Below are 26,275 nucleotides of genomic sequence, written 5' to 3' on the forward strand. Positions count from 1 at the left end.
GGCACTCTACGCTGAGCCACATCTGCAGCCCTTTTTTGAGGCAGAGTCTCATTTCCTATCTGGGTGTAAGCTTGGACTATGATCTGCCTATTTTAGGCTTCCCATTCCAGCTAGGATGACAGGTGTGTGCCACTATGCCAAGAAGCTTCTGTTGAGATGAATCTCAGACTTTTCTAGCTTGAATGGCACCAAGAACCTCCTGCTCTCAGCCTGCCATGTAGCTAGGATGGCAGGTGTGTGCCACTATACCCGATTATCAACCAAGAGCTCAACCAGATAGGGTCTCATTAACTTTTCTGCTCTTACAGGCCTTGAAACTCTTATCCTCTCAATCTTAGCCTCCCAAGTAGTCAGGATTACATGTGGCCATCATTTGTGTTTTGAAAAGCTATGGTACATTCAGATCAGTAAATAGAATTTGTTATTTTGGTGACCTCTGGCTTTCTAAGTGTTATACCAGAAGGCCAGGAGCTTCCAGAAACTCTTCCTTCCCATGAAGGGGCAGGGCCACTCACCGGGTTTTGCTCTTCCGTGGGCAGCGCTGGAGGCGATGGTGAGAGACTGGGGCTTTACGGGATCCCCTGGGACAGGAAAGCTCCCAGCACTGGGAACTTGGATGTAAGGCCCCACGGCAGCAACCCTGCCAGACGCACTCAGGGGGGACTGCGGTGACGATGTGCCATTCACACGATTCAGCTGCAAACCAACAAGAAATGAAAGTCAAGATTCTTCCAAACTCAACTTAGCCCGACTCCCTGTTCAGACCACAGAGCACTCACTGGACAGACCCTCACCCCGAGAGACTGGCATCTAGAAGAGAGCCTGCAGAGGACACGGTTCACTGCTGTAGAAGCCACTTCCTCTAATAATACCCACCTACTGGCAATGCAAGAGTGAGGGGCTGATGTGAAGACAGCATCACTTTTAGTGACAAGGACCACCTTGTCCCCATCTGGGGGATGCTCTCCCTCCCCTAGAAGGGCAGAGGTCTGTAGTCTGAATATAGCTTCAAAACCTGCCCTGTCATTTATTCCCTGCACTGCTCTGGGCCTTTCTTACTTAGCCTTTCTTAGCCTCTGTGCCTCTGTCCGTGAAGTATGGGTAAGAGCTACTGTAAAGAATGCAGGGCAGGGCTGGGAAGGTGGCTCAGTGGTAGAGTGCTTGCCTTGCATGCCTGAGGCCCTGGGTTAGATTCCTCAGCACCACATAAGCAAAAAGAAAAAAGCCGGAAGTGGCGCTGTGGCTCAAGTGGTAGAGTGCTAGCCTTGAGCTGAAGAGCTGAGGGACAGTGCCCAGGCCCAGAGTTCAGGCCCCACGACTGGACCAAAAAAAAGAATGCAGGGCAAATAAACCCCCAAATCTTCATGCTGAAAAATCCAATAAATGAAATGTTGAAATGCAAAGAAGGAAGGAAGGGAGGGAGGGAGGGAGGGAGGGAGGGAGGGAGGGAGAGACTGACTGACTGCAGGGCAGGGGCTGGGAATGTGGCTCAGTGGTAGAGTGCTTGACTAGCATGGATGAAGCCCTGAGCTCGACTTCTCAGCACCCCATACACAGAAAAAAACAAAAATGGCGCTATGGCTCAAATGGTAGAGTGCTAGCCTTGAGCAAAAGAAGCTAAGGGACAGTGCCCAGGCTCTGAGTTCAAACCCCAGGACTGGCAAAAAAGGAAAAAAAATGTAGGGCAAAGTACCCAGGACAGACTGTGATCCTGACGGTGCCTGAGGACACCGGCCACACAATCCCACCAAGAGTCTGCAAGGAGCTCTAATTAGAGGACCTCCTGCTCCTCAGGGTCACCAGGTAGCTTCGGAGTGGAGAGTCATAGTCTCTGCCACTGTCTGCAAGGTTCTGTGTACAATACTACACCATTCTGGGGAGAGGGTACAGGGCTTTCATAACCGCTTAAAGTATCTAAGATCTTCAGTGGAAGCACATCTCTGCAGAAGCACCAAGTTCTTCAGGTAGATCCTGAAGTTACAGATAGAATGGATCTAGCCATTTGTTACAGTTAATTTTATGCATCAACTTGGTACCTAGACATTCAGTTATTTACCAATCTAGATGTTGCTTTACAAGTGTTATTTTTGTTGTTGTTTTTGGTCTTGGGGCTTGAACTCTGGGCCTGGGGGCTGTCCCTCAGCTCTTCAGTTCAAGACTAGCGCTCTACTACTTGAGCCACAAGGCCACTTCTAGTTTTCTGGTGGTTTATTGGAGATAAGAGTCTCACAGACTTTCCTGCCTGGGCTGGCTTGAACTGCGATGGATCCTCAGGTCTCAGCCTCCTGAGTAGCTAGGATTACAGACAGGCATGAGCCACCAGCGCCTGATAAATAATAATCTCTTCCTCAATTTTTTTTTTTTTTTTTTTTTTGTCGGTTGTGGGACCTGAACTCTGGGCCTGAGTGCTGTCCCTCAGCTCTTCAGCTCAAGACTAGCACTCTACCACTTGAGCCACAGCACCACTCCAGCTTTTTCTGTTTATGCAGTGCTGAGGAATGGAACCCAGAGCCTAATGCATGCGAGGCAAGCACTCTACCACTGAGCCACCATTACCACCCTGTTTTTTGCCTTTTTTTTTTTTTTTTTTTACAGTCCTGGAGCTTGAACCCTGGGCCTGGGCGATGTCCCTCAGCTCTTCAGCTTAACACTAGTGCTCTACCACTTGAGCCACAGTGCCACTTCCTGTGCAGGCATTTTTGAGATGATATTAACATTTAAATCAGTAGACTCTGAGAAAGGCAGATGGGTCCATAATGTGGATCTCATCCACCCAGTGGAGGAAGGCCTTGAAATGAAAGAAGGACTCAAGTTCCAAGGCTGAGGACCTGCTGTGCAGATTCCTCAGTAGCACATAAACAGAAGAAGCTGGAAGTGACGCTCTGGCTTAAGTGGTAGAGTGCTAGCCTTGAGCAAAAGAAGCTCAGAGACAGTGCCCAGGCCCGGAGGTCAAGCCTCAGGACTGGCAAAAAGAGTCTCTGACTTTCCTGCCCAGGCTGGCTTTGAACTGTGATCCTCAGATCTCAGCCTCCTGAGTAGCTAGGATTACAGGCATAAGCCACCAGTGCCTGGCTTGTTTCAAGTTTTGTCCAGTGGGTACTTAGTAGTTTTGGAATTCCAATTACCAACTAGACATTTAAAAAATTATAACCCCTGGGGCTGGGAAGATGGCTCAGTGGTAGAGTGCTTGCCTTACATGCATGAGGCCCTGGGTTCGATTCCTCAGCACCACATAACCCGGAAGTGACACTGTGGCTCAAGTGGAAGAGTGCTAGCCTTGAGCTGAAGAACTGAGGGACAGCATGCAGGTCCAGAGTTCAGGCCCCACAACCAACAAACAACAACAACAACAAAAAAGACACTAACAATAAATAAATAAAGCTCAAAAATAAATAAATAAGTAAAACCAGCATAAGGATTGTTTTAAAAAAATTATAACCCCTTAGCCGGGCGCTGGTGGCTCACGCCTGTAATCCTAGCTACTCAGGAGGCTGAGATCTGAGGATCGCGGTTCAAAGCCAGCCCGGGCAGGAGAGACCGTGAGACTCTTATCTCCAATAAACCACCAGAAAACCGGAAGTGGCGCTGTGGCTCAAGTGGTAGAGCACTCGCCTTGAGCTGAAGAGCTGAGGGACAGCGCCCAGGCCCAGAGTTCAGGCCCCACGACCGACAAAAAAAAAAAAAAAAAAAAAAAAAAATTATAACCCCTTATGTGGTATCTTTCTCAAGAGTTTTCAAAATCCCTCCAAATGAGTTACTCCTAGGAACCTTACAACACCTGGGGCAGAGAGGACCGATGCCTTTCTAGCAAGGACACAAGTCTACAGACAAAGGCCAAGGAACTGGCTTCAAGTGGCAGCTTAGACTATTAAAACATGAAGGCTGGATGCCACCACTCCAGGGCCAATAGCACCCCAGTGCAGAAGAGACAGAGCTGCGGAAAGATGGAGATGGAAAGCTGAATGCCAGGCCATGAGGCTCTGCCCACGCGCTAGGAGCAGTGAGCCTTGCAAGTGACGCTTGCCTGTCTCACTTATAGGGGTTGCTGTATCAGCTGTGACAGGTAGGAGTTCAATGTCATTCAAGGACACTGAGGAGTTTAGATGAACCACTGACATTAGTTTAGCTCGCAGACATTTTCTCATTTACATGCCTGAATTTTCTTGCCATAAAGACGTTCACGCAGCTCCCCAATTCGCTTGTCCATCATGGCCACCTCCATGTTGCGCTTATTTAAGAGTTCCTTCTGCTGCTGGAGTTTTGAATTCTGTTCCTGGTTAAGCTGGTTACGAATCTTCAAAATAGAAAATACACCATAAGATTTTCACTAATTAAAAAGTCAAATACCACCCTCTTCTCCCCTCCCCAACAAATTCTCTTGCCAAAGAGATAAAGAAGAAAAAGTAGGGTTGGGAAGGTGGCTCAGTGGTAGAGCGCTTGCCTTGCATGCTTGAGGCCCTGGGTTCGATTCCTCAGCACCACATAAGCAAAAAGAAAAAAGCCGGAAGTGGTGCTGTGGCTCAAGTGGTAGAATGCTAGCCTTGAGCTGAAGAGCTGAGGAACAGCGTCCAGGCCCAGAGTTCAGGCCCAGGACTGGATCAAAAAAAAAAAAAAAAGAAAAAGTAGCCTGAAGTTTGGATATGTTTACATGTATACACTGTCACCTGTGCGCCACATAGTTCATAGATTAGTAACAGGCAAGCACGGTGCTAGACAAGTGCTCTACTACTGAGCCACAGCCCTAGCTCTTTTTTTCTTTTTTTTTCTGGTTGTGGGGCTTGCACTCTGGGCCTGGGCACTGTTCCTCAGCTCTTCAGCTTAAGGCGAGTGCTCTACCACTTGAGCCACAGCGCCACTTGTGGTTTTCTAGTGGTTAATTGGGGATAAAAGTCTCATGGACTTTCCTGTTGGGGCTGGCTTTGAATCATGATCCTCAGATCTTGCTCTCCTGAGTAGCTAGGATTATAGGCGTAAGCCACTGGTGCACCGCTCCTAGCTCTTTTTGAGGCAGGGTCTTACTACATAGCACAGAATAGCCTCAGACTCATGATCTTCCTGCCTCTGCTCCCTCAGTGATTAGATTGCAGATCTCATGTCTGTAATCTCACCATGTCTGTCCCAGAACAGAGTTCTTACGAAATAAAGAAACAGAAAATGCTTGCAACTATCTCTCCTCTCTAAAGCACAACCCTGGTAATGAGACCACGCCTGGAACCCTGGATGCCACCACTGTTCAGCCCCTGCAGTGGCGCTCAGAACCAGGAGGCGTGCCTGTCCCACCAGAAACACCGTTATACCCCAGCCATCCAAGAGCAAACAACACAGAGGCAGCAAGACGCTCACAACGGATAACCTGGAACCCCAAACGAGGCCTTTATATTTCACTCATTTATAACCAGTATTTTTTAAATTAATTAATTATTGTGTCAGTATGGGAGGTGGAGGTTTGAGTTCAGGGCCTGGGCACTGTCTCTTAATTTGTGCTCAAAGCTGTGTAATCAGTATTTTTAAAAAATGAGCTAGGAAAGAAGAGACAGTATCAGGGAGCACTCCCATAGGTGCTAAACTATTTAGGTACACAAATATCTGCATGTGCTCACCAGATAGGAGGCAAAACATGTACGAACAAACTGTAGTCCAATAGTTAGAAATAAACTCGCCTATTCATTATACCTCAGCATTTAACAATTGCCTAACATGCAAAAGAAGGTTAACAGAACTTAATAGAAACAAGTGATTTTATTTTCATAGCTAAACACTCTTGTTTCATAAAATACTAGAGGACTTTCTTTAGTAAGTCCTAATAAAATTGCTTAAAAAGGCACTCATGGAATGACAACTTCTGAGACAGGGAACTTGTCATGACTGTTATGAACAGTGTGTGACCCTGCCCTCAATTCACATGCTAAAGCCCTGAAGAATCGCAACATTGCCCCAGGGTGATGTTTAGTGAGGTAGGTGTGTGTGTGTGTGTGTGTGTTCATGCTGGTAGTAGACTGGTACTAAGGACGTAGGGGTGTGTGTGTGTGTGTGTGTGTGTGTGTGTGTGTGTGTGTGTGTTCATGCTGGTAGTAGACTGGTACTAAGGACGTAGGGGTGTGTGTGTATGTGTGTGTGTGTGTGTGTGTTCATGCTGGTAGTAGACTGGTACTAAGGACCTGGCTGCTGTCCCTTAGCTTTTTCACTCTAGGCTGGTACTCTACCATTTAAGTCACAGCTTCACTTTTCTGGTGGTTAATTGAAGATAAAGAATCTCACTGACTTCTGTGTGGCTGGCTTTGAATAGGGATCCTCAAATCTTAGCCTCCTGTGTAGCTAGGATTATAGGCGTGAGCCACCAACGCCCGAGTATGGTACAGCCTCTTTCCGTGGTAAGTTTTAGATGAGGTCAGAGGGCAAGCACCCACAATAGGATGGGTAGTTCTGTCCTTAGAAAAAGAGGAAGAGAGACCAGTAAACGAGAACTCCATCTTAATCAGTAAGATGGGCAAGGTACACCAGTATTTTGTAATCCCAGTTTTGTATGAGTCTATAGGTAAGAGATCTGAGGCTGGCCCTGGGCAAAAGTGAGAAACCTACCTGAAAAACAACTGAAAGCACAAAATTGTGGGAGACTATGGGTTAAGTGGTACAGGCCTACCTACCTAGCAAACACAAGGCCCTGGGTTCAAACTGCAGTATAAAAAGCAAATCAGTCAGCAAGCTGGGCTCTGTGGCTCACAAATAAAATCCCTATACTCAAGGGGCAGAGACCACAGTTCACAGTCAGCTCTGGCAAAAAGTCAGCAAGACTCCATCTTAACCAAACTCAGCAGTGGACGCGTACCAACCCAGCTAGCAGAAGCACGGGCAGGAGGACTGTGGTCTGAGGCCAGCCCTGAGGGGAAACATGGGACTATGTGAAAATTAACAAAAAGGGGAGAAAGGTAAGAGGAGGGAGGGGGAAGGAAGAGAGAACTGGGAGAGAGGAAGAGAAGGGGAGAGTGGGGGAGGGAGGGAAAGAAGGAGGGAGGGAAGGAAAGAGGGAGGGTGGGAACACTAAGTACACATAGCTCACATCAGGAACTTAATCTGTCAACTCCCTGACCTCCAGAACCAGGGGGAGTCTACGCCTGCTCTCTGAGTCGCCCATCAGTGCTATGTTGTTACAGTAGCCTGAAACAAGGATTTCAGAGGTGGCAACTAATGTGTCAAGACTAATGCTCAGGCTTCATTATGTTGCCAACTAAGTCCTCACATTGAATTTCTTTCTTTTTTTGGGGGGGGTCCAGTTGTGGGGCCTGAACTCTGGGCCTGGGCGCTGTCCCTCAGCTCTTCAGCTCAAGGCTAGTGCTCTACCACTTGAACCACAGCGCCACTTCCGGCTTTTTTCTTTTTGCTTATGTGGTGCTGAGGAATCAAACCCAGGGCCTCATGCATGCAAGGCAAGCGCTCTACCACTGAGCCACCTTCCCAGCCCAAGTCCTCACACTGAAAACACACTAAGTGAAGAAGCTGGTCAACAAGGGCCACATGTGGTAACTCCATTGCCATGAAAGGTCCAGACAGACAACTCCACACAGACTAAAGGCAGATTCCTGGCTGCTGGCTCTTAAAGGGCATTATCGAGGGGGGTTTGGGGTAATGAAAATGTTCTAAAGTTTGTGTGGCAGAGGATGTACAACTCTGTAAAGATACTCTGGCACACTTTAAATGAATTGTATGCTCTGTGAATTTCATCTCAATGAAGCCATTCAAAAATATTTTGTACTGAAGATAGCTTACGTCTCCTGTTAAATTAGAATCTATTTGTTTCCAGTTCCTGAATATCCATCTTCTATTAAGGAGAAAGCTGAGAGAGTTTCACACAATTATCCCCCAGGCCCAGGTGAATTACCTGTAGCTCTTGGTACAGTCTTTTTAACTCCACCGCTGCTGGTCCTGTCAACTTGCCATTGTAAGACTGGAACCCATTTAGTTTTCCCTTCTTTAAATCTTCCAGTTGCTGGCTAAGCTGATCAACTCTCAAAATTGCAGTTTGTACCTCCTGCTTCTTCTCCTGGAACATGGCACTGAACCTTTCTATTTCAGCAGCTGTAATTGTCCACAAAGAAAAGAAGTCATTTAATGGATCTTCACTTGTACACACGGTATCCAATTCTGTTCCTATTTCATGCTAGACCTCTGATTAAAGCGTAGGCATAATCCCACATACTCTTCCTCTCCCTTGCCCTTTCAGTGCTACAGCTAGAACCCAGGGTCTGACACACACTGGCAAGTGAGTACCCTATCCAGCAACAAACACAAGCATCTAGAACATACAGTATTACTCCATACAGAGCAACAATTATTTCTCCAATAGTTACTGAACATTCCTTAGAGCAATCAGTCCCAAAGCCAGTTTAGCTAAGCCATTCTGAAGAGGTGCTAACTGAACTCATTAAAAGACCCAGTCCAGTGCCAGGCACTGGTGGCTCACGCCTGTAATCCTAGCTACTCAGGAGGCTGAGATCTGAGGATCGCGGTTCAAAGCCAGCCCAGGCAGGAGAGACCGTGAGACTCCCTCTCCAATAAACCACCAGAAAACCGGAAGTGGCGCTGTAGCTCAAGTGGTAGAGCGCTCACCTTGAGCTGAAGAGCTGAGGGACAGCGCCCAGGCCCAGAGTTCAAGCCCCACGACCGACCAAAAAAAAAAAAAAAAAAAGACCCAGTCCACTGTTTGCCTTACCTCATTTAATGCATAGGTAAGACCCAAGCTACTCAGTGACAACAGAGACTGTCGATGAGGGAAGCCTTAGCAGCCCAAGCAGCAAAAAGGGTCAGAAGGCTTAGGATCCCCCCACTCCGTTTCGAGTGGTACTGAAACTGCATTATGTGCCCCTATGAATATACACACTTAGGATGTGTTCATCAAAATATTCCAAAATGTCGGGGCTGAGACTATGGCTTAGTGGTAGAGTGTTTGCCTAGCATATGCATGATGCCCTGGGTTCAATTCCTCATTACCACATACATAGAAAAAGCGGCAAGTGGAGCCAGGCCACCAGTGGCTCACGCCTGTAATCCTAGCTACTCAGGAGGCTGAGATCTGAGGATCTCGGTTCAAAGCCAGCCCGGGCAGGAAAGTCCGAGAGACTCTTATCTCCAATAAACCATTAGAGAACCAGAAGTGGAGCTGTGGCTCAAGTGATAGAGCACTCACCTTGAGCTGAAGAGCGCAGGGACAGTGCCCAAGCCCAGAGGTCAAGCCCCATGACCGACAAAAAAAAAGAAAAAAAGAAAAAGCTGCAAGTGGCTCAAGTGCTGTATGAGTGCTAGCCTTGAGCAAAAGAAGCTCAGGGACAGTACCCAGGCCCTGAGTTCAAGCCCCAGGACTGGTAAAAAAAAAAAAATCTTAAAATGTTTAAGGTGGCAGAAACACTACCCTGATTTGATCAATGCATGTTATAATATGCATCAAATTATCACGCTGTACCCTGTAAATATAGACAATTAAAATTATATTAAAAAATCAGGAAATTGATATTAAGTGGAACAAAATCTAATTGAGGGCTTCACTGGCTTTACGTAAGTTTTTTTTTTTCCTCCCAGGGGTTGGTGGGATGTACAGTTTTTTTAAAAAGTCACGTTATAACCAACTCTGTCCTCTTAGATGCAATGAAGTTTTAGTGCACTTTGTTGCAAAATTCCATGTGACTTTGTAACAAACTACCAGGTAGCCGGCTGTCTAATGCATCTGGGGGCGGCACAAAGCATCTGGGGGCGGCACACAGTAGCACACAGGCAGTCAAACAGGGTCGACCATGGCCGCAGGGGCTGCAACACGTACACAGATTGCCATTCATGATTTTGCTGTAGTCCACTTGTCCTCTCATGGCACGAATTTTCTTCAGCTTGTTTTCCTGTGCTTCAACTCGCTCTTTCAATTTCTGAAGCTTCTCATTTTCAGAAATAGTTTGTTGTTGGCGTCGCTCCTGTTGCTTTAGAAAATGCAAACGCTGTTCCTGACAAAGAGGGAAAAACTTTTCAAACTGAAATTTACAACTACCTTTGTACTTCAGAACAGAGATGTGTGTGCACACTATTACCGATCTTGAATAACACTAGAACAACCTTGCACCTATCGGTCCACACAAGGCATATGCGTGTGCGTGTGGCATGGTAAGTGTGGGGATACTTGAAGTGCCCTCACCGCCACACTCATCTGCTCTACACAGCTCACCGTGGGAACCTCTACAGCTACAATCTCTGCACTTAGCACAGCTGCCAAGTGCAGCCAGCTCTGTTTCCTGCTGTTGGAACACACTTCCTCCCACTACAAAGCACTTCCAAGATTTCTTTCTTAAAGAAAAATATCTTTAAGTAGCTGTACAAAGGGTTTTCTTTCTATTTGTTAATGAGTACAATGCATCTTGATCAATGTCATCCTTTTCATAATTCTCCTCCATCTCTCCAACCCCCTCACCCCCCTCAAGTTACCTGGTTCCATTTCACACATATCAATTGAATATTATGACTGTTCTTCCCACCCGCCTCCCCTTGACCTCACCCCTCCCGACACCACAAGCTCCTGCTTCCTGGTATTCACTGAACTAAAAGGAGTCACACCATTGGAATCTTCCACTCCATATACCATTGTTAATATGTTTGTGCACAAATGCATAGGACTTTGTAAATTTGCATATATATATTTATAATATGGCTGTGTCCGCTACATATGAGATAAAACAGGAATCCTTTGTGTCTCTAAGCTAACTTCAGTTAATAAGGTTTCTTATTCAACTTCCTAAATGAGCACCAACAGAATATTATACACAAGGAAAAAGGTGTGAAAGATCTAAATGTCCATTTTTAACTGACATGAGAAATCAAAGATAGTTTGTTCCCTTTAAGACTAATTTTTTCAAAAATGAAACATTTTAGAACACAAAATCTTAAAATAAAAACGCAAAATCCTGCTTCTATTATTAATATAAAACATACCTGGAAGGTAACAGTCAACATTAAATATGGTTCCATATGGATTCATAAAATATACCTACCCAGCTGGTTGCTGGTGGCTCACACCTGTAATCCTAGCTACTCAGGAGACAGATCTAAGGATCGTGGTTCAAAGCCAACCTGGGCAGGAAAGTCCATGAGACTCCTATTAACCATCAGAAAACCAGAAGTGGTGCTGTGGCTCAGGCAGTAATGTGCTAGCCTTGAGCAAAAGGAGCTGAGGGACAGCATCCAGGCCCAGAGTTCAAGCCCCATGACCAACCAAAAAAACAAAACAAAAACAAAAACTACTAAGGAAACTCACGTATGATGAAGCCAATATCACACATGATACTTTAAGGGCAAGGGTGTGCTTAACATTAAAAAAAATCACATTATTGAAAATATCTGTAAAGTTTTTTTGCTTTTTGGTTTTTTTTTGGTTGGTTATGGGGCTTGAACTCTGGGCCTGGGCGCTGTCCCTGAGGTCTTAAGCTCAAGGCAAGTGCTCTACCCCTTGAGCCACAGCACCACTTCTGGTTTTCTGGTGGTTCATTGGAGATAAGAGTCTCAAAGACTTTCCTACCCGGGCTGACTTTGAACTGCAATCCTTAGATCTCAGCCTCCTGAGTAGCTAGGATTACAAGCATGAGCCATTGGCTCCCAGCTATCTGTGAAGTTTTTTTTTAGCAGTAATATTTTTGGACCAATATTTGAAAAGAAAAGAAACAGAATTAGAATTTTTTTCCCAGTCCTGGGGCTTGCACTCAGGGCCTAGGCACTGTCCCTGAGCTTCTTTTTCTCAAAGTTAGTGCTCCACTACTCTGAGCCACAGCGCCACTTCTGGCTTTTTCTTTTTATATGGTACTGAGGAATCAAATCCAGGGCTTCATGCATGCTAGGCAAGTACTTTAATCCAGGGCTTCATGCATGCTAGGCAAGTACTTTACCACTAAGCCACATTCCTACCCCAGAAATTTTTCTTTTAGTTGGTCATGGGGCTTAAAACTCAGGGCCTGGGCGCTGTCACGGAGTTTTTTTGCTCAAGGCTAGCACTCTACTACCACTTTGAGTCATTGCTCCACTTTTGGTTTCCTGCCTAGGCTGGCTTTGAACTATGATTCTCAGATCTGTTTCCTGAGTAGCTGGGATTATAGGCGTGAGCCTGGCAGAAATCTTTATTACATATACTGTATATATTTCATCTTAAGAGTATATTAATATTTACTAATCTTAAGAATTAAAAAATGTCCAATAAACTTTATGAGACTTTTATAAATAAGTCAACTAAAATATTTCATAAAAGCAGCTAATACAATGAACTACACAGTCATTCGATAAATGAGAAAACTGGATTAGCTCTTTGGTCCAAAAGGAAACCTCTCTGCAGAAGAGAGCAGTAAGAATTAGGTTGGAAATGATTAGCAGTCCTCTTCCAAGCTGGTTTTGAACACTTTAGGATCATTCACAACATGAATCGTTTCCAGCAGGCATGGGTTAATAGGTCTGATTTTTTTTTAGTCTATCAAGTATGCCTAAACCATAATTTGGAAAAATTCCAAATCCTACTTTACAGTTTCAACTACAAGTGTACACGGTGTGCACTGTAATCACGCTAACGTGTTTAGCACAGTAGGACGCACGGAAAGCCTGGTAGCCAGCTGTCATCCCCAGGGTCCCTGCCCAGGGTCAGGGACTGCTGCTTTCCTCCAGGACACTCACACCAAACACATGGCAGAGGAGGCAGCCAGGGAACAGAGAGGTAACAGAAGATCTTCTGAGATTTTCTTTACAATCGGGAAAGTGCCAATATTCTCTCTCTCCACCCCCCCCTCTCCCCCTCCCCCCCCCCTCTCTCTCTCTCTCTCTCTCTCTCTCTCTCTCTCTCTCTCTCTTGTGTGTGTGTGTGTGTGTGTGTGTGTGTGTGTGTGTGTGTGTGTGTGTTCTTGCTCTGATGCCTGGCTAACATCCTGACGCTACAGGAGGGGTGACACAGAGGGAATGAGTACTGAGTACTTTACTGGCATGGCTCTATCTGGATTGATCACGCAGTCTCAAAGCACAGCTGGAAAACACAGTACTGAAGCAACCTGCCTGTGCTATTATGACTTACCTTGGCAACCAACATTTGCTGCTGATTTTCAATTTGTTGCTGTTGCCTGGCTGCCATGTCTTGGAGCTCTGAGAGGGTAAGTTCCACACGCGGATTCCCAACCTATAGAGAACAAAAGTACTCATCGTATCTGTGTTCATCAGGATAGCCATCTTCCTCTAGGTTGGCACTCACAAATGTCTGGATTTCAGACAGGATCCCTAGAACTTAGAAGAACACAAATTAGGTTATTTTCCCATAAAACATTTTTAAAGTGTTGACCACTTATTAAGTGTAAGTAACAGCTTTCAGTCAGGTGCTGGTGGCTCATACCTGCAATCCTAGCAACTCTGGAAACTGAGATGGTTGGGAATCATGGTTCAAGGCCAGCCCAGGGCTGGACGCAGTGGCCTGTGCTGTCATCCTAACTGCTGGGAAGTCCTACACAGGTGAAGTGAGCAGGGAAAGGGACAAAACAAAAACAGGTTTCACTTTTTTTCTAAATAACCCTTTCCTTTTTATTTCATTTCTTTCTTTGTTTTTGGCAGTATTGAGGTTTGAACTCAGAGCCTGTACTTGCTAGACAAGTACTCTACCTTCAGAGCTGTGGTCCTGTATAAACTTCAGGTATTATAATTAATATGGGGCTCAGATTTATGTAAACATTGAAAATGTGTATTATAACTGGTATTCTTTTGCCTGGAAGATAGGTGTATTTGAGCAAATGGGGATGTTACTAGTTAAGGATATACAACCAAATACAACCAAGGATATAGAGGGTATTCCCAAGACAAGTATCTCACTGCCACCTGTTCTGGGGGAAACTAAAATCCCTGCCAGATTCTAAAATACAACAACTCCATTAAATATCTAATACACCCTAAGGGGGAAAAAATGGCCTGTTATCTGAAAGAATCATGTGTGTGAAATAACTGTGAAGAGGAGTGCACCTGGCTATCTCCCACCTCTGTGGCCATGGGCTGAACTACATGCTTTATGCCCATCAAACAGGTGCTATGACACTCAATTTCATATGTGTATGTGGGTGGGGGGTGGCTTGAACTTAGTGACTTATGTTCTTGCTTGGTTTTTTAACTGAAGGTTGGTGCTCTATCATTTGAGCCATAGCTCCACTTGTGGTGGTTAACTGAAGAGAAGAGTCTCAAGGGCTTTTCTGTCTGGGCTGGTTCTGAACCATGATCCTTGGATCTTAGCCTCCTGAGCAGCTAGGATTATAGGCATGAGCCACCAGCATTTGGCTCCATTTCTTCTTGCAGGGCAGGTTGGGGTCTGACCTCAGGGATTCATGCGTGCTAGGCTTCGGCAACACCTCTAGCCCTCTTGCTCTCATTATTTTTGGGACAGGGTGTTGCTTTTTGCCAGATTGGCCTGAACTACATCTTTCTATTTTATGCTTCCCACTACAACCAGGGTAGCAAGTCATGCACCATCAACCTGACTACTTTCTGCTGAGATGGCGTCTTGAAATGTTTACCCAGGCTGGGCTGACAGGTATACCCAGCTACTAGTTACGATGTTTTTTTTTTTTTTGAGCTCTTCAGCTCAAGGCAAGGGCTCTACCACTTAAGCCACAGCACCACTTCTGGTTTTCTGAGTGGTTAATTGGAGATAAGATTTATTGGAGATAAGAGTCTCATGGACTTTCCTGCCTGGGGTTGGCTTTGAACTGCGATCCTCAGATCTCAACCTCCTTCTGAGTAGCTAGGGTTACAGGCATAGGCCACTGGTGCCCGGCTTTTAAGATAGATTCTTGAAAACTTTTTTTTTTTTTTTTGCCTGGGCTACTCAGGAGAGTAGCTATAACTACAGACATGAGCCACCCAGTACCCAACCCAGCACCTCTGTTTTACAGATGGAACTGCTTGTGTGAAGCAGAACACAGATACAGAGTCAACTGTATGTGTTGTGCACTCTCCTGCACAAGCCATACTTCTGGTATGCTGGCTGGTTTCAAGCACCAAGCTCCATGTTCTTCAAGTCTTCATGCTGGGAATGTGAGCTCCTCTGGGGGAGGCAAAGGAATATGCCAAGAGGTGGCTCATAAAAGCAGCAGAGCTCCCTTCTAATGACTCTTGGCTCTTTTGAAGCCTTTGGGTGTAACCATGGATATTTCCAGTCCCTCTGCACCTCTTCCTCCTTGTTTTCTATATGCCCTCAGAACCCCTTCACTTCTGTCACCCTTAAAGTTCTTACACTTTTAAGTCAGTTGCAATCCCTGCTCCTCTAGCTCCATGGCTTACTCAACTTTTATAGTATTTGAGCATGATCTCAGCTGTAGGAAAACAGAACCAACATTCCTTCATCAGTCTTACTTGGAACCACTGTTTTATCTAAAGGTTTTAAGGTAGCTAAGTAGAGCCAGTCTCTCTTAAGCTTCCTAGTTATGGATGCTTCCACTAGAAAGAAATTGGCTTCTTCTACTAAAAACAGAAAAGGTCCGGGGCTGGGAAGTGCCTCAGTGGTAGAGTGCTTGCCTTGCATAAGTGAGGCCCTGGGTTCGATTCCTCAGCACCACATAAGCAGAAAAAGCCAGAAGTGGCACTGTGGCTCAAGTGGTAGAGTGCTAGCCTTGAGCTGAAGAGTTGAGGGATGGCGCCCAGGCCCAGAGTTCAGGCCCCAGGACCGACAAAAAAAAAAAAAGAAAAAGAAAAAAGGTCTGGCAGTACAGTATAAATGGCCAAAGGACTGTTTCTATCTTAATAGTTATAAAGGATTACTAATTTCCACCTATTACAATTTTGCAATCACTGCAACAAACAGTATTTCTTCTTTCCTTTTTTCTTGTAATTGTCATGTATTTATGATTCCTCCTTCACTTTGGGGCAAGAGTGTCGTAAGAATGACCACAGATTGCACAAGTAGCATCCTGGTGATCTGGTATTCAGTGCACAGTGTACTGAGGAAGTACTCCTCTCCACATGCACAGTAGTAGGCAGATGTCAGTCCCTGGTGGGCAGAAAACATCAGGTCTATGCATACTGCTGCCGAGACTAACTGGAGTCAGTCTCTGGCGCAGCTGGCCAGAGAAGAACTGTGATCTCATGGTATCTCTCCATGAAGGAGGAGCAGCAGCATCACATCCTTGGTGGAGTCCAGATATGATCTAGCTCCTGCAGCATGGCTCCTGGACTGCAGATGCACTAGAACCTCTCTCCAAAGGCACTTCCAGTGAGGGCTGCTTCCAAGTTGCCTTCACCCCTGAGCTCTGGATTCCAGACACACAGTTACCTTACCCAAGTGCCAGGTTTGCTTCCGCCTGACACTGACACCACCCAATCCCAGCCTGCGCAGAGTGGCAAAGGCCTCGCTCTAGCCCGTGTGATCACTCCTCTGGTCACTCCACTCCTCCAACCCCTATAGACCTACTATGGCAATGGGAAAATAAGAGATTCTCTTCCCAGCCAGGAGCTGGTGGCTCATACCTGCACTCTTACTCAGGAGTCTCAGCTCTGAGGATTTTGAAGCCAGACCACGCAGACAAATCCCTGAGACTCTTACCTCCAATTAAACAAAAAAAAGCTGGCAGTGGAGGTGTGACTCAAGTGGTAGTGTCACTCCTGAACATAAAAAGTTAAGCAAGAGTGCCAGATCCTGAGTTTGAACCCAATACTGGTACCTACAAGGAAGAAAATGATTTTCTTCGCTAACGTGTATCAGTACTACTGGAGCAAAGCTCTCTACCAGTTAGTTACCTAACACCAGGCTTTGTGCCTGTGAGATGTATCAACAACAGGCAACTGTCAGATGCCTCTAATTATAAGCTCATATAAAGCACAAATACATTTTAAATTTTTGAATCAGCATCTCCTCCTGAGACGTTTGGTGATTTCTCCTGTGTCCAGTCCCTCTACATATGAGCCTGACTTCTTTCCTTCTGTACTTCTATGTGAAGCATGCCTCCTCCTCGCTATTTCAGCTCTGCCCCAGGTATCTCCTTACCATCTCACTAACAAATTGTTTCTGGCTCCTATCACTTCCCTCTAACCATGACTTCTAAGTCCTGTCTGCCCACAGTGCCATGAGCAGTAATGCTTTGGAAGTTTCTAAATGATGTGCTGAGGAGCAAGGCAACCTGAAAACAGAGGGCAGGACCAAGGTGCTCCACACACAAGCTTCAACGTGTCAGGGGAATAATTACTTTGTGGTACTCAGTAACACAATACTGTGACAATTCATTTAACTTCTAGATGCCAGATATAATCCTAGATTCTGAACTCACAGTAGTTTACATATTTTCCCACTGTGATTCCCCTATTATAATGCAAGAGAAGATGCTCACATAGGACATGATTACGTTCCTCATCTACTCAACTCGGAGTATCAGAAACTGGGCTCCTGTTTTATTTTCATTGAGAACCTTTCCCAGGGTGGCAATGAGGATGTGGTCACATGTTCTTGTATGAGTGTACCACTCAGGCTGTTACATGGGAAGACCTCATGAACAATGTACGAGTAGTCATTTAACTGTGCCACTCAGCCACCCTGGATCCAAGCACGATGGGGACTGTCAGGCTGAACAAAAGATATTTCATAAAGCCTCCCAAGTCTACACAATGAGTCTAAATGGGAAGCAAACACTTCTGTATACTACCATTCCAGGCCTCAAAGAAATCCCTCCAAAAATATTATCCCACAATACCCCACACAGAGCTGGACGCTGGTGGCTCACGTCTGTCATCCTAACTACTCAGGAGGCTGAGATCTGAGGATCACAGTTCAAAGCCAGCCTGGGTAGGAAACTCCATGAGACTCTCCTCTCCAATAAACCACTAGAAAACTGGAAGTGGTGCTGTGGCTCAAGTGATAGAGTGCTAGCCTTGAGCTGAAGAACTAAGGGACAGCACCCAGGCACAGAGTTCAAGCCCCATGACCGACCGAAAAAAAATAAAAATACCCTACACGGACACAAATGAAATTTGATCTTCTCATTTTTATGGCTGTTTAAGATTAACAACATCAAAAATATATGCATAGGGGCTGGGAAGGTGGCTCAGTGGTAGAGTGCTTGCCTTGCATGCCTGAGGCTCTGGGTTGGATTCCTCAGCACCACATAAGAAAAAAAGCCGGAAGTGGCGCTGTGGCTCAAGTGGTAGAGTGCTAGCCTTGAGCTAAAGAGCTGAGGGACAGCGCCCAGGCCCAGAGTTCAGGCCCCACGACCGGACCAAAAAAAAAAAATATATATATGCATATATTTTATCCTTTTAAGTTATGAAAGGTCAGCCGGGTGCCGGTGGCTCGCGCCTGTAAGCCTTGCTACTCAGGAGGCTGTGATCTGAGGATCATTGTTCAAAGCCAGCCCAGGCAGGAAAGTCTGTAGGATTCTTTATCTCCAATAAACTATTCAGAAAAAGCTGGAAGTAGCACTGTGGCTCCAATGGTAGAGCACTAGCTTTGAGCAAAGGCAGCCCAGGGACAGTGCCCAGGCCCTTAGTTCAAGCCCCAGGACCAGGGGCTGGGAAGGTGCCTTGTATGTATGAGGCCCTGGTTTGATTCCTCAGTACCACATAAGCAGAAAAAGCCAGAAGTGGTGTTATGGCTCAAGTGGTAGTGTGCTAGCCTTGAGCTGAAGAGCTGAGGGACAGTGCCCAGGCCCAGAGTTCAGGCCCCATGACCAACAGAAAAAAAAAAAGAAAAAGAAGAAGTTTTGTTACTTGTTACTCAATTTCTCCTGTTTGTTCAAATCCTCTTGGAATTTGTCCAGTTTTCTAAGCATCTGTTGTATCCTTTATTTCATTAACCATTTTACCATTGTTTTACTGAGCTACTGTTTGGACTTTCTTCCTTTTCACTCACTTGAGTCCTTTATTGTGGTGTTACTGGTTTTTGAGGAAGACGTGTCCTTGTTGATTTATGAATTTCGTGATCTTTTCCTGGGATTTATGCATTTGGATCCAGGATTTGCTGGAATTTTAATCTCCTGTATCTTCAGTTGGTGGCTCCTTGCAGCTTCATCAAGATGGGGTAATGGCTCAGGAGAGATGTATGGATTGGAAGGATGGGTTTTAATTAATGGACAGTCCACTTAAGTGCTTAAGACACTGGATTTGTGATTCTTTTTTTTTTTTTTTTGATTTATTTGCGTTTATTTTATGCTAAATTTATTCCCGTGCCATAAGTTTTTGTTTCTTCAGTTTCTTCTGGGATACCTTTTTCTTCTGTGCAACCTCCTCCTCTGGTTTAGGAACAATTTGCTCCTTCTCAGTAAGGATCATCTCAATGTGGCAGGGGGAGCTCATGTATGGGTTAATCCTACCATGGGCTCTGTAAGTTCGGCGGCGCATCTTAGGTGCTTTGTTCACCTGGATGTGTTCAATGACCAGGGAGTCTACATCTAAACCCTTCAGTTCTGCATTACTCTCTGCATTCTTAAGCATGTGCAGCAGAAATTCAGCACTCTTTTTGGGCCACCGACCCTGTGTCCAGCCCCACTGTTTGGCCTGGGCACACCTGCCAACTTCACCATTGTAACGCCGGAATGGCACACATTGCTTCTTTAACGTGACATCTTTCAGATACTTGGTCGCTTTTCGGATATGCATACCCTTGATGGCCTGGGCTGTTTCTCTGGTGTTCTTAAAGTGTACACGAAGATTGGAACCTCTTGACTTGCATGATTTTGTGGGGTTTTCTGGGTCTAGAGAGTAGCGAACCATTTTCACAGGTCACCTCTGGCCGCTTACAGGAAGAGGAAGAGCAGGGGCTTCTGGGAGAATTCTGGATTTGTGATTTCTTTAACACTCAAGGTAAGGAAGTTTGGTTTCACAGACTATTGCAGATGGTAAACTGTAGCCTTGTGTTTGTGGTAAGTTCTAATGAAGACCAGAGACTGCTCCAATATTTTTGGATGGATATATTCAACTTCTAATTACCCTTTTTCAAACAAATGGTAACCTTTTAAGAAGATACTATTAAAAAAATGGTATATTGACAAGTCAAGAGAATGTACTAGGACCAGATTCACCAAAAGCTGGAGGCTTATTCTCCATGTAAATCTCACATTTCCAAGTCATGACTTGGAAAACTACCAAAGTAAAGAATATTAGAAATCCAGGCTACTAGAACCAGATTTTTGTAGATATTAAAAACAGCTGCAGGGGCTGGGAATGTGGCTTAGTGATAGAGTGCTTGAGTAGAATGCATGAAGCCCTGGGTTCAATTCCTCAGTACCACATAAACAGAAAAGGCCAGAAGTGGTGCTGTGCCTCAAGTGGTAGATGCTAGCTTGAGCAAAAGAAGCTCAGGAATAGTACTAGGCCTTGAGTTCAGCTACTATCAGCCAGGTGCCATTAATCCCAGCCTTTCAGGAGGCTGCGATCTGAGGACTGTGGCTCAAAGCCAGTCCAGGCAAGAAAGTCTGTGAGACTCTTATCTCCAATTAACCACCAGAAAACAGGAAGTGGAGCTGTTTTTCAAAGTAGTAGAGTGCTAGCTAGCCTTGAACAAAAAAGCTCAGGGACTGCCTCACCATCACCACCACCACCTCCAACAACAACAATAGAATGAATCTGAATCCCTATTGGGGATGAACTCAAAATAGATCATAGACCTAAATATAGAAAACTCAGGAGGCAGGACCCCCAATTTTGGCAACAGAGTAGGCATAAGGAATATAACAGAAACTGAACTTAGGCAGGCTGGCTAAGCAAACAGGACAAAATGCTTCCAGAACACCTAAGTAAAACTTGCCTTTCCCTTGCTGACTGGACTGTGTATTACCCTCTGTTTTAAATTATATCTGTGTGTCTTCCTAGAAAATCATGGAACCTGGGAATTCCAACACAGCAATGTACAATGTGAGAATCAAGCTGCCACAGATTAGCCTGACTTCTTGACCTGCAATTTTCAGAGCATAACTTGCTCATCCTCTTACCTCAGCCGTTGGTAATAGGCATGAATCATACCATCTTGGCATCCTGCCCTACTCTTCCAATCCACACACCCTTCCTCCCTCACAGCTCTCCGTGATGTGTTGTTAGTGGTCTTAGCCCACAGGCAGAAGCTTAGCGTGTTATTACCCTATATTCAGGATATACACAAAAACCTTTTTGGAGAAGTATGTCTTTTAACATATTACTTTAAAGTGCATAAAAATGTGCTTTGTAGACAATAAAAGTACCCTACAAAGTAATGCATTACTAGGCTTAAAAGGCAGGTCCGTAAGCTATAAAATACAGCAACGTCTTTGATGTAATACTTATAGCTGGCACAAACTTATTCCTTTAGGTTAGGTCTCATATCTTCCTTTAATTATAAGCTCACATAAAGAGCACAAATGCATTTTAAATGTTTGATTCAGGTTTTAGTTTTGTTGCTCTTAAAATAACACAGTATCTTCCTGCTAACATAACTTTATCATGGAAACAAAGATTACAGACCTATCACATCCAAACTAGCCATCTCCCTTTAGTATATCATCGGAATCCATTCCTTCTGAGTCCCCTCTATATAGCATAGATACACACACACTGCAGGGTGCCAGTGGCTCAAGCCTGTAATCCCAGATACTCAGGAGATTTGAGGATCACAGTTTGAAGCCAGCCCTGCAGGAAAGTTCATGAGACTCTTGTCACCAATTAACCACCAAAAAAGCCAGAAGTGGCACTGTCCCTCAATAGCCTTGGGCCGGGCCGGGGGGGGGGGGGGGGGGGAGCTCAGGGTCAGCACCCAGGCCCTGGGTTCAAGACTGAGGGGGGGATGGGAGGCCCCATACACTTCACAACTCACTTCAACACACTGCCTATTTAATACATTTATGTCATCAGCCTTCAAATACAGGTCACTATAAATCTTAGCACTCAAAATTCCACTAGAGGGCCAGGTAGAAAAAAGAGAGGGGACAGAAAAGGGTAAGGGGAGGGGGAGAGACAGAGAGCTGGCGATGGAGAGAGAAAGAGACAGATTTACATTTGTGGCAAGGCTTACGGTTACCCCCAAATCAAAACTTTTCAAGTATCAATTTGATTTTTGGATTAAGATGCTGACCAGTAAAGTCCAAGCAAACATTCCAATATCTGAAACATTCTTAAAACTGAAATACTTCTAAGTCAAGCATTTTACATAAGGATATTAAATCCCTCTAAATAACTTTTTACAAATAAGTCACAGTCCAAACTTGTTAGAACCTCAAAGGCAATTAAAATTCATTTTAGTTCATTTACCATCACTTACCCCATTTTCAGTGCGTTTTTCTCCGGGTACACTCATTACACTTCTTTGAGCTCTCTGCTCTTGGGTCTGACGGCTACCTAAAGAGATGAAAGGACTAAGCTTACTAAGTCTCCATTTCTTCATTCATTCAAATATTAGCACACACAAAATAGCAGGCTGAGAAATTAAAAACTGAGAACAGCTGGAAAATGTTTCGCATTTTCCAAAATTTTGAAATCTTTTCTTTTTATATTCTATCTCTTGAAATTGACTTTAAATGGCAGTGATAGTCAATATTATGTCCTATATATTTAACATAGTTAAAAATAACTTTTTGGGACTGGGAAGTTGGCTCAGTGATAGAACGCTTGCCTTGCATGCCTGAGGCCCTGAGTTCGATCCCTTAGCACCACATAAGCAAAAAGAAAAAACCCAGAAGTGGCGTTGTGGCTCAAGTGGTAGAGTGCTAGCCTTGAGCTGAAGAGCTGAGGGACAGTGCCCAGGCCCAGAGTTCAGGCCCCACGACCGGACCAAAAAAAAAAAAAATAACAATAACTTTTTGTAGCAGGGTGCCAGTGGCTCATGCCTGTAATCCTAGCTACAGAGGAGACTGAGATCTGAGGATTGAGGTTCAAAGCCAGCCTGGGCAGAAAAGTCCATGAGACTCTTATCTACAATTAACCACCAGAAAACCATCAGAAGTGGCACTTTAGCTCAAGAGCACTTGAGCTAAAGAGCTGAGGGACAGGGCACAGGCCCAGAGTTCAAGCCCCACACACACAAAAAAAATCTTTTCTTTAAAAAAGCCACTAATTTAATCTGGAAATAGCCTCTGTTTATCTTGTCATATTCCTTAAGAAATAATCCTATCATATTCTCAGACAAAGTAAAGTGTGGTGAGGGCTTCACAGCAGGTGGCTCTGCAGAGCCAGAGCTCTCCGAGGTGCTGCCGACCTGCTCTTTCTCTTTCCACCTGGCTTATAGCTGGTACTATGGAGACAGCCATCCCCAGGCCTGCTTTATAGCACATGAAATACATGACCTAAAGGACCAAGGATCTAATCAATGACAGGGAGGGAAGGAAGCAGTCAGGGAGGGAAAGAAGAAAGAAGGAGACATTTTGTTCTATTTTTTTTCCTATTACTTTGAAAAGTTTGAAGAAAAATTGTATTATGGATGTACTACTTCATCTTAAACCATGCATTCCCAACAAGGGTGACAGGGCCTCAAAAAGACACAAGTTGATTCTTAAGAGGTTAAATAAAAACCCTTATGGTTTATGCACAAAGCAAAGATAGATAGTACATAAACATGTATAAGGCGTACCTGGTTGGGGAAGGAATGATATAAAAAAATGCAGTGTCCAAAATGTCTTATTACAGAGGCATTTTTAAAAAATTTATGGACCTATGACATCTAACAGTTGTCAGGCCAAGTTAAATTCTTATTCTTCAGCATTTTTTAACGAACAAGGTATTCAGTTAATTTTTTTGTTTTGCTGAAACAGGGTCTCAATATATAATCCAGGCTGGCCTTGAACTCACTATGTAGCATAATTGGCCTCATACCTTTTCAGCAGTAGGATTAACAGTAGTTCAATCACTACATCTTGTAAGAAGCAAACTACCAAGAAGTTAGAATACTATTAGAATAGAGCATTAAAATTATACAAAATGCAACTTAATGATCTTGCACTTCAGAGTCAGAAAATACAAACTAAAAAGATAACGTTAAGTGAGCACTTGATGCTCTAAGGCCTTTCTAAGCCCTTCAAAGTGTATCTCATTGTCCCTCAACACAACTGTGCATCTTATAGATGAGGAAATTGAGGTACATGGAAGTGAGGTTCATCAAGGTCCTACCCTCAGTGAATGGCAGGTTCAAAATGAACCTATGTGACCCCTCTTGTAAGCCTATTCCCAGGTCCAGGTTCAGGTTCTTTGCAGGCAATGAAGTTATTTCATTGTTCGAGGTTACTGCTTCCTAGATATAAAAGTAACTGTCCTCTGCACTCTGCTGGCTTTGGAAGGAGTGTGACTCCTTGCCTCTACAACAGAGGGAACTGTTTCCACACAGTTGTCCCTACGTTTCTCATGGAAGGAGTAAGGCTGATCCTTACAGGTCCTATGTCCTAGGACCAAACATATTTCCTTTTCTGTGAACTGTTTGTATTTTCCTACCAAGCTTCTTTTTATAATCAATTTTTAGGAAATTTTACACAAAAAGAAAACAACCATCTGCAGTATGGGCTTTCCTTACTATTTCTCATTACATAAACTGTCTTTTTGTTGTTGTTGTTGTTCATGGGTCATGATCTTAGGGCCCACATACTGTCCTGAGCTCTTTTCCTCAAGGCTACAGCACCACTTTCCGGTTTTCTGGTGGTTAATTAGAGAAAAGAATCTCACAGACTTTCCTGCCCCAGCTGCCTTTGAACATTGATCAACAGATCTCAGCCTTTGTAGCTAGGATTACAGGTGTGAGTCACTAGTGCCTAGCATGAACTACCTTTTGACTTTGGTTAGGATGTTTATGTTCATTCACATAGACTTTGTTTCATTTTAAATAATTCATCAGTCTTCCATTTTATGGTTTAATATTATTCTGAAAGGCCTGGCCCACTCTGGAAAAGTTGTTGTTTTTTTTTTTGTTGGTCGTGGGGCTTGAACTCTGGGCCTGGGCGCTGTCCCTCAGCTCTTCAGCTCAAGGCGAGCGCTCTACCACTTGAGCTACAGCGCCACTTCCGGTTTTCTGGTGGTTTATTGGAGATAGGAGTCTCACGGTCTCTCCTGCCTGGGCTGGCTTTGAACCGCGATTCTCAGATCTCAGCCTCCTGAGTAGCTAGGATTACAGGCGTGAGCCACCAGCGCCCGGCTCTGGAAAAGTTTTTAAAATATTTCCCACAGTTTCTTTTCTAACAGTTTCATACTTAAATTTCTTTGAAAATCTGGTAGTTTCCAAAAACAACCAATCCTTTTATAAAGTAAGTCCTTTATTTGTGTATCTAACCAACTCAGGGACAAGAGAAGGAAATAAAGGCTGATGCCTATAGGTTGCGACACAACCCTAACCTGCAGTAAGAGAAGTCAAGCATGCAATGACCTACTACTCGGAATAAAGAGAAGAAACATGTGAATGACCTTGGCATTTACTACAAATTTTCTTAATTTAGCTTGTATGCCAAAGGTTAACAAATGGAGAAGAAAGAGTCTCTACCTTGTTCACTGCTCTCAGCTGGGGAGTCTTCATGCCGAAGAAAAAATTTCACTTCTTCCCTGCGGGGCCCCCACTTCTGCAGGTGATCATACATCATGTGGTCAAAGGGTATTGGGCGCTCTAGGAAAAAGACCATATACTGCTCAGAACAAACAAACAACCCAACCCAAGACAAAAATAAACTTGAATAAATGTACATATGCACACACATGTATGTAATATTAGAATTCAAGGACACTCCAAGCACTAAATTTTAACTTTAATGTACAAAAGTAGGAATATGAATGGAAATAATTAGAAAACACATAAATAAAAGAAGTATAAATAAAAGTAATTTTGTGTCCAATGTGGTGCTGAGGCAGGAGGACTGGGAATTATAGGCTAGCCTGGGAGATATATATGATATATATATAATATATATTATATAGTTATATATCATATATATGATATATAATATATATTATACGGTTTTATATATATATTATTATATGGTTTTATATATATATATATATATATAAAAAAAATCCTGCTTCAAGAAAACAAAATCACAAGTAATTTGGTAGCATTAATTAGGAGCAATAAAGCCATGCATTTAAAGATACTTATCATAGGCCTCACATCCATGGCTCAGACCTGTAATCTTAGCTACTCCAGAAGCTAAGATTTGAGGATCAGGGTTTGAAGCCAGCCCAGGTAGGAAAGTCTATGTGAATCTTGCCTCCAATTAAATACCAAAAGATAAAATAAAAAATAAAATAAATACAAGCTGTGGCTCAAGTGACAGAGCACTAGCCTTGAATAAAAAATCTCAGGAGACAGTGGTCAAGCCAAGTTTAAACT

At 44.2% G+C, this 26,275-nt stretch overlaps 2 protein-coding genes across 3 annotated transcripts in view; both read right to left on the bottom strand.

Annotated features, from left to right (window-relative positions):
• Ppp1r13b (protein phosphatase 1 regulatory subunit 13B) overlaps positions 1–26,275 on the bottom strand; it is an 84,074-nt gene that overhangs the window by 13,122 nt on the left and 44,677 nt on the right. For both annotated transcript variants that reach the window (XM_042696832.1, XM_042696831.1), the window contains exons 3-9: positions 25,436–25,555; positions 22,241–22,317; positions 13,073–13,174; positions 9,809–9,983; positions 7,877–8,073; positions 4,154–4,294; positions 516–696 (exon numbers count right to left, since the gene is read on the bottom strand). In XM_042696832.1, coding sequence (XP_042552766.1) covers positions 516–696; positions 4,154–4,294; positions 7,877–8,073; positions 9,809–9,983; positions 13,073–13,174; positions 22,241–22,317; positions 25,436–25,555 — 993 coding nt within the window. The remainder of the gene's footprint in view (positions 1–515; positions 697–4,153; positions 4,295–7,876; positions 8,074–9,808; positions 9,984–13,072; positions 13,175–22,240; positions 22,318–25,435; positions 25,556–26,275) is intronic.
• On the bottom strand, positions 19,144–19,782 carry LOC122122585 (60S ribosomal protein L17-like). Its single transcript, XM_042696838.1, has one exon. It carries the CDS (start codon positions 19,723–19,725, stop codon positions 19,171–19,173), a length of 555 nt encoding a protein of 184 aa, XP_042552772.1. The 5' UTR covers positions 19,726–19,782; the 3' UTR covers positions 19,144–19,170.

The sequence above is a fragment of the Dipodomys spectabilis genome, unplaced genomic scaffold (assembly GCF_019054845.1).
Source record: "Dipodomys spectabilis isolate Male_0828 unplaced genomic scaffold, ASM1905484v1 ptg000212l, whole genome shotgun sequence".
NCBI classification, from domain to species: Eukaryota; Metazoa; Chordata; class Mammalia; order Rodentia; family Heteromyidae; genus Dipodomys; species Dipodomys spectabilis.

Bases quoted from the DNA above. Each gene is read 5' to 3' on its own strand.
- LOC122122585 (XM_042696838.1), bottom strand. From the start codon at position 19,725: ATGGTTCGCTACTCTCTAGACCCAGAAAACCCCACAAAATCATGCAAG.